Genomic DNA, 17,118 nt, shown 5'->3' with positions numbered 1-17,118 from the left:
AATAAGAGTTCATGGGTGACTTTGGACCAACCACTAGCTCTTTAATTTACCTCACAAGGTCGCCGTTATAGTTAAAACCACAGGAAGACATGGTATTCTTCCTTTTGTAAGCGGAAACTAGGAAATAATTTTCATGAATAAATACCCGAATAAATACTTAGTAAGCGCTATATTCTTATATTTTTGTCCAGTCATTGAATGATACATGGTGTTTGCTCATTCAAGCTCACCTTCCTTTTTTCAGTTTCACCCAACACTAAAATAATTCACTTTACCCAAACCCATAATATTCTTTTCTCTCCTCACTGTAATTAGTAAGGAAACACCATGGCTGATAGCACAGCTTGGCCAGATTTTAGTCTAAAGAAACTGCTGGAACTGCACAAGTAGTTCAACCGTAACACTACGTACAGGATATATATGTACAAGAACATGGGGATGGGCCAAAATGATGTGATCTTAAAAATGCAATTTAAGATTATATAAAGATGGATATCTTATCCAGGTCAGAAGTTTGACTAAAATAGGGCAAGAATATATATTAATAATATCATGCTTTTCAGAAGCATACATGGATTTTGGAGAATGTATTAATTGGTCCATTGGATATGCATTCATTTTAAAGAAAATGATTTTTTTAATGTTAAGTAAATGTGTCTATTAGCTAGATGCCACAAAGTGCTCTACGGTGTGAGCACTGTTGACTAAATTTATATAAACCACAGTATCATAATTGTTCACCTAACATTTGTTGCTATTATTTTAAGGCTCATAACATAAAAGGAGCATTTATATAGCTAATTGCTTCAGAGAACAGACATGACCCTCGAAAATAAATCCCTTTGAAAATTTTATCTGATATTCTTGCCAATAAAAACAATTATAGGCTAATTATCTATTCATTTCTGGCCTTCTTGTCAAGCAAATATCACCTCAACAATCTTAAGCATGCAGAGCAGATGGTTAATGACCAAGAGTGCCTTCCCTTAGGCATCACCTTTCACATAACTCAATAATATAAGAGCCCAAAGCTATTTCAGAGCAAAAATGATCTCTACATCTTTGATTCTTGACAATCTCGGTTTTAAATATTGAAGGGGGAAATCACATTCTTACATCACAGGAACTAAGTAGAGAAAATGCAATGACTAGAGTTTATGGATTTGATGTATCAACTTACTGATTGGCGTGGACAAGTCTCTCTTAGACTCACTTCATCATCTGTGAATTACAAGTATCACAGTTGTCTTCTTCAAAATACCAGACAAAATACAGTTATGGGACAACTTGAGAACTGCATCACTTTTTATTCTTTCTTTTACTGAATATACTTCCATAGATTTCAGTCCTCAAAAGTTTGTCTCAAAACTAAATATAGAAGATTTAGGATTTCACAAAGAATATAATTTGTCACATTTTGCCTAATAACTTGTAGTCTTGAGATAAACTATTGTCTACAAAATAACTTTCAAAAGAAAGCTGCCATACTAGCAAGCCAATAAATTAAATTTTCACCTCAAGAAAATTATCACAACTCTTTATATTTATTATTTCAGTTGACACCATTGTATCTTTAACTTTCTGCCTCTCTATGTTTTTATCTTCAGTTAATTTTTGTTTAAATTTGGAAGTTGGAAGGTTCACACTTTCTCTGTGACGTTTACAAAGTTGAGAAACTACAGTGGAGCCTCCAAGACAGCCAAAACAACCTAGTTGTCCACATTAACCATGTTCTAAATTATAAAAAAAATAACCAATTTGATCTAGTTGTTAAAGTTTCTGAGAGCGGAGAGTCCTTATCTAATCTTAGGAATGGAAACCAACTGGACGATTTTGAGTCAATCTCTCTTCAGCCCCACGAGAGAAACAATAGAAAACAACAAGGGCAAATTGCTTAGACTTGTCCAGGCAAATACTCAGATTCAAAATAGACTTATTTTATTTATTTATTTATTTATTTATTATATTTCTATACCGCCTTTCTCCCATAGGACTCAAGGCGGTGTACAGTCAAGAAAAATATAGACATACAAACATCATAAAATTGCTAATTAAAATTATTACTCAGTTTGGTCAATTAAATAATACCCAGAATTAGGTAACATTTAAAAAAAAAAAGACTTGAGGGTGCAATATACTCCCCATGTTTTCCTACGCTGCCTCATTCAAATGGTGAGAGGTATTGTTGGGAGTGATGAATGAAGAGTAAGGAGAATGACAAAAGCATTCATTTCCAGCAAGGTCATACAAGGCATGAAGATCATCCCAAATGCCCAGCTAAAGCAAAGAGACAGCAGCAACACAGGATAATACTGAACACAGATTATCATTTTAATCATTTCATACAGCAAAGGAGGCAATAGTAAACCACTCTTGTATTTTGTCAAGAAAGCCACAGAGTGGCTAATGACATAGTGCCAGATGTTGAGTCTTCAGGTTGAGTGACACTCAACATGCTACTAAGGTCTAAGGATCTTTCAAAATACCAATGATGCTTATGACTCACTTAAATTAAAGCTTAAGGACATCTAGTTGCTGATGTTGACATGCAAGAAAAGAAAACCCAAAGTTGCAAAGACACAATGGCATTGGAAACATGGAATGTAAATCTATTAACATGGGAAATCTTAATACAGAGAAAGATAAAATGAACTGGCTACAGTACAATGACATTGTAGGCACTAGTTATTTGAAATGGAATGGACCTGGACACTTGCAATCAGAAGCTCATTCTATTTACCAACTGACTTGCTTTCAGAACCAAGAAAGATAATAACGAAAACAGCACTCAGGTAAAATGCAGTCAATGATTCAATAGATTTCATCTTTTCATATAAGGGTTACCCAAGTTTATGCCCCAACCACTGAAGCAGAAAAAAGAGATTAGTTTTATGGCCAAGTTCTATATAAAATCCAAAGAACATGCAAGCAGGAAATGCTACCTCTGACTGGAGATTGGAATGCTGAAACTGAAAATACTAACTGATGTAAGAAACAGAAACAAAGCAAAAAAACAACTCATCAGTTTATACCAATTCAATTATTTCTTCATTAATAACACATTCTTCAAATAATCATGATAGTGGCTATGTACATAGAATGAATAGAACCAGCACACTGAAACCAAATTGATCACATTATTGATGCAGGGAGATAGAGGGGTTTGGTTATAGCGAAGATGTGGCCAGGGTCTGTCTGTAAAATATTATAGAGGTAGTCCTCAACTTACAACCACAATTGGGACCAGAATTTCCATTACTAAGCAAGGTGGTTGTTAAGTGAGTTGCATCCAATTTTATGACTTTTGTCATGGTTGTTAAATGAATCACTACAGTTGTTAAGTGACTCATGCAGTTAAGCAAATCCAGCTTTCCCCATTGACCATGCTTGTCAGAAGCTTGCTCGGAAGGTTGCAAATGGCAATCACATGACCCCAGCACACTACAACCTTTGTAAATATATGCTGGTTATCATATTGATGCAGGGGTCTTAAGTGTGGGGATCATAAGTCACTTCTTTCAGTGCCTCTTTGAATAATCATTAAACAAATGATTGTGAGTCAAGGATTTCTTGTACTTATTTCTTGTACTACACTGGCTCCCGGTGGTCTTCCGAGTGTGCTTCAAGGTTTTGGTTATCACCTTTAGAGCGCTCCATGGCTTAGGACCGCCTGCTACCACAAATAGCCTCCCACCGACCAGTACGCTCCCATAGAGAGGGGCTCCTCCGGGTGCCGTCGGCCAAACAATGTCGACTGGCGGCCCCCACGGGGAGAGCCTTCTCTGTGGGGGCATCTACTATCTGGAACGAGCTCCCCCTGGAGATACGGAGGATCCCGGATCTGCGTACCTTCCGTCGCGCGCTTAAGACCTTCCTATTTCATCAAGCCGGCCTGACCTAAGTTTTTTCCCCTTTTTAAATGGAAATTTTAAATCTGGTTTTAAATTATTGGGGTTTTAAATTTGTTCAGCCAAATTATTTAATTCATTTTAATCTATTTTAAATTTTGTATTTATATGTTTTATTCCATGGCTGTTCACCGCCCTGAGTCCTTCGGGAGTAGGGCGGTATACAAATTCAATAAAATAAATAAAATAAATAAATAAATAAATTGATGAACTACGCATATGCAAGTTCCATGTCAAGTTAAAGGGGAACAAGGAAATTAATAAGTTTCCATTACACAATCTTGAGCATATTCCCACCATTTTCAAGAAATCACTTTAAAATCCTGAACGTCAGAGACAGCAAACCTGAAGAATGAATGAAATCTAAGAAAGAAAAGAAAGAATGAAAAAAAAAAAATAGGGATGAATATGAGAAAAAACTGTAAAAGACCAAGAAGGAAGAAACCTAACTAGATGCTAGAACAGAAGATGAATTTTGCCACAAAGGGAAGACAAGTCAAAGGCAAGAAAGATCTCAGGATGGTACATAACAAATAATTTTAGAGAGTTAAGAGATAAAAAACAGTGTTACAATGGCATCTATAACCACATTGAAGATGTCTCCTAAAAATAAAAATAAAAAATCTTCCAAAAGATCTCCAAACTCAGGAGATTCCAACCTTGAACTGCTAACCTGACACCAATGGGCAAAAAGTAACTGATTCAAAGAAGACCATACTGTATGGATGTCATCATCCAAGATTCCTTAGAAAATATTCCCTATTTTCTACTAGAAGATGAAGTTCAATCAGCTCTTTAACCATTAGCAAGTCAAAAAGTTGCAAGCACTAGTGGAATATCTACAGAAATATGACACATAAGAGAAGAAAAATAAGTATTGGTTCTACCTGAGCTATGTCAGAAAAAATGTACAATGACACAATGACTACCACAAAATTAAGGCTTGACTTTAAAGAAGTATTGAAGAGTACACTGTTGAATTTTAATATTTAAAAAAGACATCTGAAAATACCAGATAGCCAAGAAAACAAATAATTGGATCATCAAACAAAGCAATTCAGTGTTATCCCTTGAGACAGAAATGACCAGTATCAAGTTATCATATTAGAGACAAACACCTACCTTTCTTGAAAAGTCTACAATCTGGGCAGAGTTAAATGGAAAGAGAAGACCAATAGCAGCAATGTGAATGATTCCATTACAGCAGCAAGGAATGCATTATTGGAAGGCCTGAAAGGGGACAGAACATTGTGGATAAGGTGATTCCTAATCACTATGAATCCACTTGATTGTGCATATTCAATTTAAAAGAGTCATGGTGGCACAATGGTTAGAATGTAGTATTGTAGGCTAATTCTGCTCCTTGCCAAGAGTTCGACCCTGACCACCTCAAGACTAACTCAACATTCCATCCTTCCAAGATTGATAAATTATAGGGCCCAGATTGTTGAGGACAATATGCTGACACTGCAAACCGCTTAGAGAGGACTGTAAAGCATTATGAAGCTGTATATAAGTCTAAGTGCTATTGCTATTGCTCAAAAAAATATAGAAGCCAATGAAAAGCAGGACTGCTCCTAAAGCTAAACAGACTGAAATAAGATGCTCAGGTGGCAAAAGATGAATCAGAAAGCACTTACTACAATGATGAAAGAAAGAGCTATGTTGCCATTCCTACTCTAAATTACCCTCCTGTCTTAAGGTAGCAGTGGTGGGAAATCCTGTCTGGTCAGTTGCATTGATCCAACCATCAGTTTGTTCAGTTTTTGTAAATGGATCGAAGAAAGGGCACTCATCCAGTCTTTTGCCTCAAATTACAAACTATCTGAAGCGAACCAAGTGATCAACTGGTTAGCAAGTGGCATATGGCTGCAAGAAGAACTTAAGATAACAACTAGCCAGAAAATTTCCAATAGTGTAAAAAGAGGAATCAAAAAGATGGGCTCTAGACATTAAATGAAGTACAGAGGAAGGATAACTTCCCTTTTTAAAAAAAGAAAGATTCTGTACACTGTAAAATGAAGCTAAAAATACCAAACTAACTTTGCTAGTGTGCATTTTCACATTTGATAGTTGCTATAGTTGCAACAGAGATAGAAGAGGAAGAGTCATTGGAGACCGGGAAGGCCTTTTTGTTACTTCTCCGGCAAATTTTGTCTAGAATCTACACTTAAACTTTATACTTTAATCTCACCACTCTACCTGGATTAGATACCACCTACGCTTCTGGTTACCTGGGAGTGTTCTACCCATGTTTCCCCACAAATAAGACCGTCTTATATTTTTTTGAATACCGAAATAAGCACTTGGCCTTATTTTCAGGGAGGTCTTATTATTTTGGGGTACTTGGCGCAAGACGGAGCTCCTCTTGCCGCCTTACCTGATTTCCAGCTTTGTCTCCCTAAGCCTAACCACGGGAAATGGCGGGAACCGGCTGCACGTCCATTTAAATATTTTCGGGGAGAGCTTATTTTAGCACATGTGCTCAAAAGCCCGATTGGGCTTATTATCAGGGGATGTCTTATTTTCTGGGAAACATGGTACTACCCAGTGGTGAAATCCAAATTATTTTACTACTGGTTCTGTGGGCATGGCTTGGTGGCGTGGTGTGGCTTGGTGGCGTGGTATGGCAGGTGAAGGATACTGCAAAATCCCCATTCCCTCCCTACTCCTGGGAGAAGGATATTGCAAAATCTCCATTCCCACTCCACTCTGGGGCCAGCCAGAGGTAGTATTTCCAGTTTTCCGAACTACTCAAAATTTCTGCTACCGGTTCTCCAAACTACTCAAAATTTCCGCTACCAGTTCTCCAGAACCTGCTGGATTTTACCCTTGCTACTACCCCAGAAAGACTTTTTCATTTTGTCAGCCACAACTAACTTATCTTCCATGAAAACTTCTGAATTTCTAGCTACCAAATAGTAACCATCAAATGCATGGAAAAATAATTTAAGATTTATTCACAATACATCGAAAATGAACTCTGATATGCATCTATTCCAATGCCCTGATTCCTTAAAAGAGGTCTCACCATTCTTCTTTTAAATCACAGACTAATTAACTGGTTTATAGTATTCTTACATAAAGTATCCCAAGGCACAGGTAGGGCAGGAGGTGGAGTTTGAGGAATTCCAAACCAATTTTTAAATGAGGAAAGGATAATTTACTGTTGCAGCCTGCAAATTGGATAAATCCACCCACACACATTAGCAAATCCCCAGAATGCAGGGTAGTGTGCCACCAGAAGCCAGGAATTGTGATAGCTGCAATAGAAAGATGTACACTCCCATTGCAATAAAGTTTCACAATCCATCAGAATCACCCATGAATTCCTAAACTCCAAGCAAGCGAATGCCTAACATTTACTGGTATTATAAATAATATACATTTACTTATATATGCCATTACTCTGTACAAAATACTAGAAAAAATAAGATATCACAATATTTTTAAAATGTCACAAATAACATAAGTGAATCACTATCATTTGTTTTTAATTCAACCATCTAAAATTCAGAGCCTCTTACTTTATGAATGCGCACTTCAGTGCATGTTGACCATTAAAGAAAACATTTAAAATAAAAAGCAGTACTCACATTTAATAGTACACACAAGATTAGCCTTACTATAGTTGAAGGGATTTGCTACCAGTTAAGTGTAAATAAGAACTGCAAATTAGCTGCAACCACAGGCATCTTTACCTGGGAATAAATGCAACTGAATATAATTTCATTTATCCCTGAATACAGCTTTATGCAATTACCATACTGGATTACAAACCGAAACATATAAACTATATTGGTAGCAATGAAACCTGTGTCTGACTAAGTAAATGGGGACAAACTACCAAACTGCAGCACAAAGAACTAATTGGGAAGAAATACACTGAACTCCAGTACTTAGTAGTCTTGCTAAAGGCTGTTCAGAAGCTTGACCATTTGAAAGATGGTCAAAATGACAGTGATGTTTAAAGCATGTAGAACAATTTATAACTGAAACGTGATTGTTTTGTTACCAATCAAGTAAAGAGTATTTGCAATTTAAACATAGCTGGCATACATGTACAGATACACACAATATATTATGTATATATATATATGTACACACACATGTATACATGCACACACATAATTAGGAAAAAAATTGTTAATAATAAAAGCACATTTTGCACTGTCAAATACGTAAATTAAAATGACTAAAAGCAACCAAAAACATCTACCAGGGCCAGGCCTCAAACCACTGAGTTTGGAGTACACCCATCACAATTTAGACCACAAACCACTTAATCCCATTTGTTGCTAAAAAATAAATAATTAGAACTTCTAATTTAGAAGATTGTGGCCAACATGAACACTAACTTTGGCTGAACTACATCTCAAGGAAAAGAGAAATAATGTAAATTAAGTAATAGCAAAATTTAAGCACTTGTTTTAAATTCCAACTGTCTACATGAGTCCAGATTGCATGTAGCAGCTCTTTCAAAATAATATGGTACATACATCACATGCAAACTACAAAGGTATGCCATTTAGATGTAATAAACCATGACCCCATTCCTGGTGCCAGGAAAGCCACTGAGTAGGATTAAATGGATCCTGTATTAATTTACTCAAGTCACTTAAAGAGCATATAAATCTAAAACATATGTCTTGCAAACCAACAGATGTTTCACTGAGGTCTGGAAAAACAGTGATGTCTCTTTTGATATATTAACCAATCGCTAACAAAAGGTAATTTAAAGGATATGGAAAAATATTACAGTAGGTGGACACGGGCATTTAAATAGCTAGTAACCAGATACACTTCATATAATCAAATACTTTATGTAAATCAATAATATAAAGCACTATTCAAAGAACAGAAGGCAAGTTTTGTATCGATTTTATTTCACATCAAAATAATATCTATTCTAAAACAAGTCGTCTATTTTTTTTCCTCCAAGTTCCATAAACTGATTTATTAAATGAAGATCATTAAAGACATTCTTGGTGCAAGGAAAGTTAGCTAGTTTTTAGTTTTTCAATAGAAAGATGCTAGCAATTCCTCTGGGAGATACATGGAAGCCTTCTCTCCAGATTGACTCCTTCAGAGATGCATCTGAGTTTTTGCTTTTGGTTCTAATAAAAAATACTCATTTGAAGAAATTATTTTTCATCTCCCACTATAGCTTCTCCACAGTGGAAAACCAGAATTTAATCCTTTTTCATGTCTAATATGGTTTACATAAAAGCCAGTTTGATTCAGCAATTAATGTAAGAGGCAAGAAACCACCTTTGCCCTACCTTAGACACAAAGCTAATTGAATGACCTTGAACCAGTCACTTTTCTAATTCCCAGGAAGCAGGCAATGGCCGATGTTTTCTGAAAAACTTGCCAAAAAACTGCAGGGACCAGTCCAGGCAGTCATGAAAAATTAACACTGACAAGAAGTCATGAATGTAGCAGTATGGACCACCTAGTTAGCTGCTTTAAGACGACAGCACAAACTGGTTATAAACAATAACAACAAAAACAATGCAGCAATAATGTATTGGAACACGTGCAAAAAATACTAGTTGCCTGCAAGCAAAAATTGGTGGAAAACAAAATATGCAACATAACAGAAAATGAAGAAGCTAAAATGCTGTAGACTTTAGAATTCAGACGGAAAAACACTTGCCACATAACGATTGTTAATAAGACTTAACAACTGTTGATAACACCAAAAAAAAAGTCTGGAGAGTGGACGCTGGAGTACTTGGAGACAGCAGAATTGAAGACAAAGAACTGGAGAAGATAACAAAACATAAACACCTAAAATAGAAGTAGAATGAAGAAAGAAAAAAAAAGTACCAATCGTAATAGGTGTCTTTGGTGCAATTCCAAAACATCTGGAGCACCACTTAAACACCAAAGGTATAGACAAAATAACCATCAGCCAATTGCAAAAGGCAGATTTACTTTGAACAGCTTGTATTCTATGATAATACTTACAACACCATCAAACAACATTTGCCTATCACAAGCCCTTGGGATAGGTGGATAAAAATGCAGCAGCAGTGTAAATATCTGGTTGACTGTGTGTTCAACCATAATACAGTCCCAATGAAGTGGTTATGGGATCTGTATGCTCTGAGGAAGATGCCAGCTATGCCAGAGATTCAACTACACTGGACAGGCCTCATCAGAGGAGCCAGACAAAGAATGTGTATCCCATAAACAATTTAGAGAAACTTATACTGGATTAGTCATTGCCCAGACCAACAAAGACTAGGTGCTAAGCGTTGGGAGTTCCTGGATATCTGGTGACCAAAGGATTACAGAACAACTAGGGCCAGCAATTGCAGGACTGCTGGAAGAAAAAAAAATGCTCACCCTTCGCAAATATACAGATTGTAAATAAAGAAATAATGATTTGCTATTACAAATCAAGTTCAATGAGGAGAGGATATCTGAAAAGAATTCATCAAATCTGGAAATAACAACATCCCAAATCAGAAATAACAAAACGGAGAATAGCAGATCAAAATCAATTTATAATATAAAATATTCACAGGAGCAGAATTGGAAGAACTGCAAAGATCTGTCAAGGTAATCAATACATTACCAAGACTGTAGAGGCAAACCATGGAAATTGGCAATAGAGGAAGCCAGGATGGTATTGAACCATTTTTATCAGCAAACCAGCCACTCTTCCTCTGTTTTCTCCTCAGAAAGAACAATGTCTTCTGACTGAAAAAAGAGAAGCTGAAGCGAAGAATAACTGAGTATCTATAACACCACAAAAACAGAAGAGTAACATTGCCTGCTTTGAAGCTTTTTACACACACAAAAAGAAGAACAGCTAGCACAAGTATTAAAAGACATTAGTACTGTAGTACTGAAGATAAGCATCAGCTCACCGCAATAAACAAATTAACTGATGTACAGCATAGCTGCAGTTATATCTTATAACTTTCCATCTTGGATGGAAAACAACAACAACAAAAAGCCAAAAGTTCATCACCAAAATGAAAGACCAGTTTGGAAAATAAGACCAGCATGCTATGATCAGATACAAACAAGCTAGAACAGATGAAAGAAAAGAAATGTCGAGAGGTTGTATTGATCAAGGAGCACAGGTGGACATGAAATTTTGCAAGTACATCAACAATGGTACTCGCAAGAAGAAAATAGGACATTGAAAAAACATCTGGACACTGAAGAAGATGCAGTGAAGCTAGTACTGTATGCCATGAAGGCTTACCGAATACCAAGGAGACCAAACTGGTTTACAAGAAAGACCAAACGAAGAACAGAAAAAGAGACATCGCAAGACAACGTAGCCAGTACATTAAAAAAACAACTGGCAGACAAAGCAGATAACAAGACCTGTCAATGACTAAGAGCAGGAAAGTTGAAGAAAGCGATGGAGGATCTAATTCCGAGCTTTAAGAACAAATGTATAAACAGCCAGAATTGAGAAGACGGCCCAGACAGCAAATGCCACCTCTGCAAAAAAAAAAAAAAAGCTGAAGAAACAGTGGACTACCCAATAAACTACAGCAAAAAATATCACACAGATTGATCACAAATGACAGAAAGACCAAATAGCAACACTTGCACATTGGAATATCTGCAAGAAATACCATTTACCTGAAAGCAAGAGCTGGTGGGACCACAAAAGAGACACAGTAATAAAAAAAATAAAGAAGCTAAAGTGCACTGTGACATTAAGAATTCAAACAGACCAGCAACTGCGATACAACACCTCAGACTTAAAAATTGTTGACAGGAAAGACAAAATAGCCTGAAATAGTAGACCTTGCAGTACCTGGAAATATCAAAATAGAAGAGAAAGAATTGAAGAAAATCACAAAATATAAAGACTATGAACAGAAGTAGAATTATTGTGGCAAAAGAAAACAAAAATAGTACTCTTAGTAATAGGCTGTTTGGGTACAATCTCAAAATAACTGGACCACTACCTGAAAATCATTGGCACTAACAATATCACTATTAGTCAATTCCAAGCTTTACTTGGAACAGCTGACATCCTGCAAAGATTCCTTCATATTATTAAACGACAACATCTGCCTATTCCAGGTTCTTGGAAAGGATTTGACAAGTGGACAAAAATGCCAAATCCAGTCTAAATATCTGGCTGATGTGTGAGCACAACCGTAATAAGGTCTATAATTAACTAACTTTTCCCGTCAATTGTTCTAGTTACACTTGCAATAAATAAACCATAGCTGAATTTTATTTGAGATCTATCACACAGTAGATCCTGAAATAAATGCTAGTTCTAAATTGATATTCTATGTATATTACCTGGGAGTAACAAAATTCAACAGAAAAATGTTCAGAATAAACATAGATAGGACTGGACAGGAAAAAGATTGTTTCTTGGGTGACTTTTATATAATAAGGAAAACAAACATGGGTAAATATATACAAAAATGTTGTTCAATATGAAGTAGCAGCTATCAATTAATAAGAGGGTGAGTTGTTCCTGGATATTTTTTTCCAAGATTCACCAGTGTCCCACTGTAACATCTTCCACATTTTATTTTATTTTTTTGGTGGCGTTCTCTGAACTTTTGTTTGCTTGCAGACTTTTCACTACCAGACTAGGTAACATTATCAGAACTGATGAGGTTGCCTAGTTGAGTATCTACAAGCAAACGACTAAAGTCAGAGAACACCAAGGACTCCGTAGTTCAACCTGAACTAGATATATTCTTTTATCAGAACAGGTTTTTTTTTCTTTTTAAGACAAATTACAATGTACCTGAAATGGTACTTTAGCTTTTTCCTTGAACTCTGAAAAATCTGAAAACCTGCCTTTTGTAGCAGCTGAAAGCTAGAGGAAAGGGGGAGGATGGCTTTCTTACATCAAAACAAAACAAAACAGAAGCCTCATTCAAGTTAAGGTCTTATCTAAAGGGCAGGTGCTCCCATATCCAGCATAAGGAGGACTTCTAAATCTTCCCCAGCCTGAAGTCCTTGAGAACTGTTCCGTTAGATCGCAGTTCTACCAGTTTCCACAACTTCCAGTGTGGTGGGTTGAAGGACAGCTTCCCAAGATCTAACTGCATTTCCTACCAAGTGTGTTAACACCTGCTGGTTTCAATGGGTGACAGTGTTAATTGTGCCTATCCATTTCCTCATTCCAAGGTTCAGAGTGCAGATTTGCTCCTTTCTGATAAAAGTTGGTGGTGATCCAGGTTGCTGACCCACCACAATATTATTGTGTACCAGTTGTGGGGATAACAGAACAATTTCCACAACCTACCATTGCTCGTATGCACTGTTGTTTAATTGGTAAGAATGCTGGGAATTTGTTTTCCTATAGACACCATCATCAAATCCTGTCCATAGGCACATACTGCCCAGGAATAAACTTGATACATTCAATCCACAGAATGTTGAGTGCATCTCTTAACTGCTAGAATAGCCAACAGGCCTGCAATTGTCCACAAGTTCTACCCAATGGATCCTGTGTTGCCTTGAGTGGCACTTCCATCATAAGTAATTGAGGTACATACAGACTTTCCTCAGGAACAACCCAGTCCAATTTATGTAAAATAAATAATAAAAAAAGGAGCCTTGGTAGTACAGTGGTCTAAGGCACCCTGTTATTAAGCTGGTTATTAAGACCAGCTGCCTGCAATTACTGCAGGTTCGAATCTCGCCAAGGCTCAAGGTTGACTCAGCCTTCCATCCTTTCTAAGGTAGGTAAATTGAGGACCCAGTTGTGGGGGCAATAAGCTGACTTTGTACAAATATACAAAACAATGAAGGTTATTGCTTAGCGCATTGTAAGCCGCCCTGAGTCTCCGGAGAAGGGCGGCATATAAATCAAATTAAAAATAAAATAAAATAAAATAAATAAATAAACAGTTCTCTTCAGGCTTCTGGGTTGCCTTGCCCTACCTAATTAAAGCTGCTCTTCATTTATGTGATTAAGAGACACAAAACCACCTTTTTGGATGATCCTGATCCCTTTGCCCTTTCCATGCCAGAATTAAAACTCATGACAGGGGCATGACTTTCCTTTTCGACTCCTCCACCCCTTAAGCACAGGGACATGGATAAGTAGATGGAGAAGAGGACACCCCCTTTCCCCCCCCCCGAAGAATGTCATTTCCAATGGGGAAACCGGGGCTAGATTTTTGCACAGTAACAGAGTTGGAAGGGACCTTGGAGGTCATCTAGTCCAACCCCCCTTGCTCGCGCACTAGGGATCCGAACCGCAGAACTGCCGACCTCTTTGATCGACAAGCTCAGTGTTTTAGCCACTGAGCCACCTAGTCAGGCATTTCCCCCCCCCCACCCCCTTTTCCCGCTGACTTTTCTTTGCTCCGAGGCTTGGACCGGCAGCAACCCGGCTGCAAAGTGCAAAAAGGGTAGAGGATGCGGGAGGGTGGGGGGAAAAGGTGGAGAGAGCCGGCTGGGTCCCTCAAGAAGACAACAGGTTCTTCTTGAGAGATCTGCCCCCAGCGGCTTGCGGAACCCAAGTGCGCCTGCCCCGGCTTTTTCCCAAGCTTCCTCTTGGGTTCGGCATTTCTCACTAAGGAAACAGGTGAGCTTCCCTCCTTTCGTCCGCCCCATTGAAGCCACGACATCTACCCTCCCGCGGTGGCGGTGGGTGGACAGAAAAATCCCTCAGGGAAGTGCCTGAGAAAAGACCGGGTGTGTGTGTGGGGGGGGGGCAGGGCAGGGCGACTAGCACGCGGAGATTAACCTTGCCTGGGGAAGGCACTTACCGGCTTTGCAAGGATCTTTGTAATCTATGGCTTCAGCCTGATCCTCCTGGCTGAAATCGTAACCGTAGTCGAAATCCAAGCCGGAGCAGCGGGAGCGGGAGACTTTGTTCCAGAGGGCCACCCCAGCCAGCCACAGAGCCATCCTCCAGCAAAACATGGTCAGGCTCCTCGGCGTAGAGATGGGCGAGAGAGCGAGAGCGGGCGAGCGAGGGAGGCGAGGCGCCGGGTGCCAGGAGCGGCGGAGGAGCGTATACGTGTGGCGGACGGGTGTGTGGTGGTGGTGAGGGGGAGGCTGGAGGGAAGCGGCGCCGTGGGGAGAAAGGGCAGCGAATGTCTCGTCCGCGCCGACTGGCTTCTCTTCTCCAGGGGGGGTTCGGACCCGGAGCTGGGGCTTCCCCCCATGCAAATGAACCGGGAGGCTGCCGTGCGCGTGGGCGGCTCTGTGTGTGTGTGTGTCTGTGTGTCTGTGCGTGGAGGGCGAAGGGGTCCGACCCCCCGCGAGGAGGGAAGTTGCAAAGCGGAGAAGCGCCGACTCGCCCTCCTGCCCTCTCACAGCGCCCGGCTTCCCTTCCTCGCCTCTGTCAAAAGGCCGAGCAAACTTTTCCGCCTTCCCGCCACAGACGCCGCCGCCGCCGCCGGGGCACCAGCAGCAGCAGCAACAACGGGCTCCCGGGGGCTCTTCTGCCCGGGAATGGGCGACGGAGCCAAGCGGTTGGAAGAATCCCTCTTTCTCCCGGTCGCCTCTCGCCGAGCTTTCCGCTGTTCCCGATGTGGGGCGCTTAGAGTCGGGCTGCACATCAGCAAACTGGGAGAGAGAGAGAGAGAGAGAGAGAGAGAGAAAGAGATGCCCTGGGAGGTGGGGAGGGCGGGAGGACAGCCAGCAGCCCTGCAGTGATGGCAACGCGTCAGCAAAGGCGAGAGGAAGGAAAAGTGCAAAGGCTTCCCCGTCTTTCTTTTCCTTTTTTCCCCCCCTTTTCCTTTTAATAATTAGTCCAGAGTTTCCCTCCTCTTCCTCCCACCCACCCCTCCTTTTAATTAGCAAAAACCGTCCAGCAGAATCTTGGCCGTCAGCATCCTGCTTACTTATTCCGAGCAGCAGCAGGGCCACAGGATCCGGGCTGCTTTCTGATCTGCTGCCCTGATAGCCTTAGGAAAACACGCGCGCCTGTCCGGTGCGCCCCGTTCGCCATGCAGCTGCTGTCTGTGGAGATAAGCGGAGCGGAGCACAACTTTAGGGAGCGGACAGAGACCGGAGCGACGGGGGAGGCGGGTGAGGCGGGGGGGGGGGAAGAGAGAGAGAGAGAGACGGGAGAGGAGTCAAGAAGCCGGGCGTGATCGCTTCGCGGTGGCCCCCCGAGGTCGCCCGAATCCGGAAACGAAGATGGGAAGCAGGTTCGGCGAAGGTGACCGTCACGGCGATGAGAAAGAATCGCGGCGCTTTCCCCAACCTCTGCCTCTTTCGCTTTCCGCTGCCAGCGTGCAGAGCGCGAGAAAGGGAAGGAAAGTTGTTTTTGTTTGGCGCTTTTTTTTTTTTTAAGGCGTCCACCGGTTTGTCGAACGGGATATTAAGACGACCATCGACGGGCAAAGTTCAGCCAAAGGAAAGCAGCTTCACATGTAGGCTTTTTTAAACAAAAAACACGCGAAAGCAAACGCGGAGCTGAGGAATAATATGGAACAAAGCAGGTTGTGCATCAGCAGCGAACAGTTGCAGCAGTTAATTTTTATTTATTTTTTTGCAGGCAGCGAAGTCGGGCCCGGCTTCCCAGCGGATGCGAAAGGTTAACGGGGTTTTTTCAGAAGCAAAAGTTTCCGTCGCAGCTTCGTCTCCCTTCCCTCCCCTTGCTTGGAAGTGCGTGCCGCGCGTTCGCTTGCAAGCGATCAAGAAAGACTCCCAAACGGAGGCAGGCAGTCTTTGAGGGCTGGGTTTGTTTTCTAAGCCAGCCAAACGAATCAGCGAGTTTAAAATCGGACTTAGCCGATCAGCCTGAAAAATAAAACGTGGAGCTCCTGGGAGAAAATCACAGCGCAGGGATATATATCGAGAGAGAGAGAGAGAGAGCGCGCAGGGCTGAGGGGGACTGAGGCGCTTCATTTTAGCCATAAGATCTATAAACCATGCCAGCATTGGAGTGGAATTGTGTCAAACTGTTACATGCTCACAGATTTATTTCTTCATAAAAGAAACCAACAGACTTTCCTGCTGTCTACAAAGACAACTGTGAACTGTCCCCGTTTATTTGTATTCATTTCATGTGCTCGTCCACGTCTATACTTATTTATTTATTTTTTGATTTGATTTATATGCCGCCCTATCTCCGGGCGGCTCACAACAATAAAATATCCGAATAAAAGCGTGTTAAAATACATGTTAAACCCCCCCCCCCAGTCCAGGCTGAACAACCATGTCTTTAAGTCACGGCAGAAGGTGCGGAGGTCAGGGGCCAACCGGAGCCCCAGAGGAAGTTGGTTCCAGAGGG

The 17,118-nt window shown here is 40.4% G+C and overlaps 1 protein-coding gene across 2 annotated transcripts in view; it reads right to left on the bottom strand.

The window, feature by feature from the left end:
- The window catches only part of TLL1 (tolloid like 1), a 134,560-nt gene extending 118,691 nt beyond the window's left edge, over positions 1-15,869 (bottom strand). Inside the window, exons 1-2 of one of the 2 annotated variants that reach the window (XM_087874914.1) lie at positions 15,722-15,869; positions 14,639-15,443 (exon numbers count right to left, since the gene is read on the bottom strand). In XM_087874914.1, the coding sequence (XP_087731040.1) occupies positions 14,639-14,795 (157 nt within the window). In that variant the 5' untranslated portion in view covers positions 14,796-15,443; positions 15,722-15,869. Of the gene's footprint in view, positions 1-14,638 lie in introns of both variants that reach the window. The other variant, XM_034411415.3, reaches the window with a different exon arrangement.
- Positions 15,870-17,118: the final 1,249 nt, after the last annotated feature.

Source organism: Pantherophis guttatus, chromosome 8, assembly GCF_059756535.1.
Source record: "Pantherophis guttatus breed Tessera chromosome 8, ASM5975653v1, whole genome shotgun sequence".
Taxonomy (NCBI): Eukaryota; Metazoa; Chordata; class Lepidosauria; order Squamata; family Colubridae; genus Pantherophis; species Pantherophis guttatus.
The sequence above is the reverse complement of the archived record's forward strand: the minus strand, read 5'-3'. Positions and strand labels throughout refer to the sequence as shown.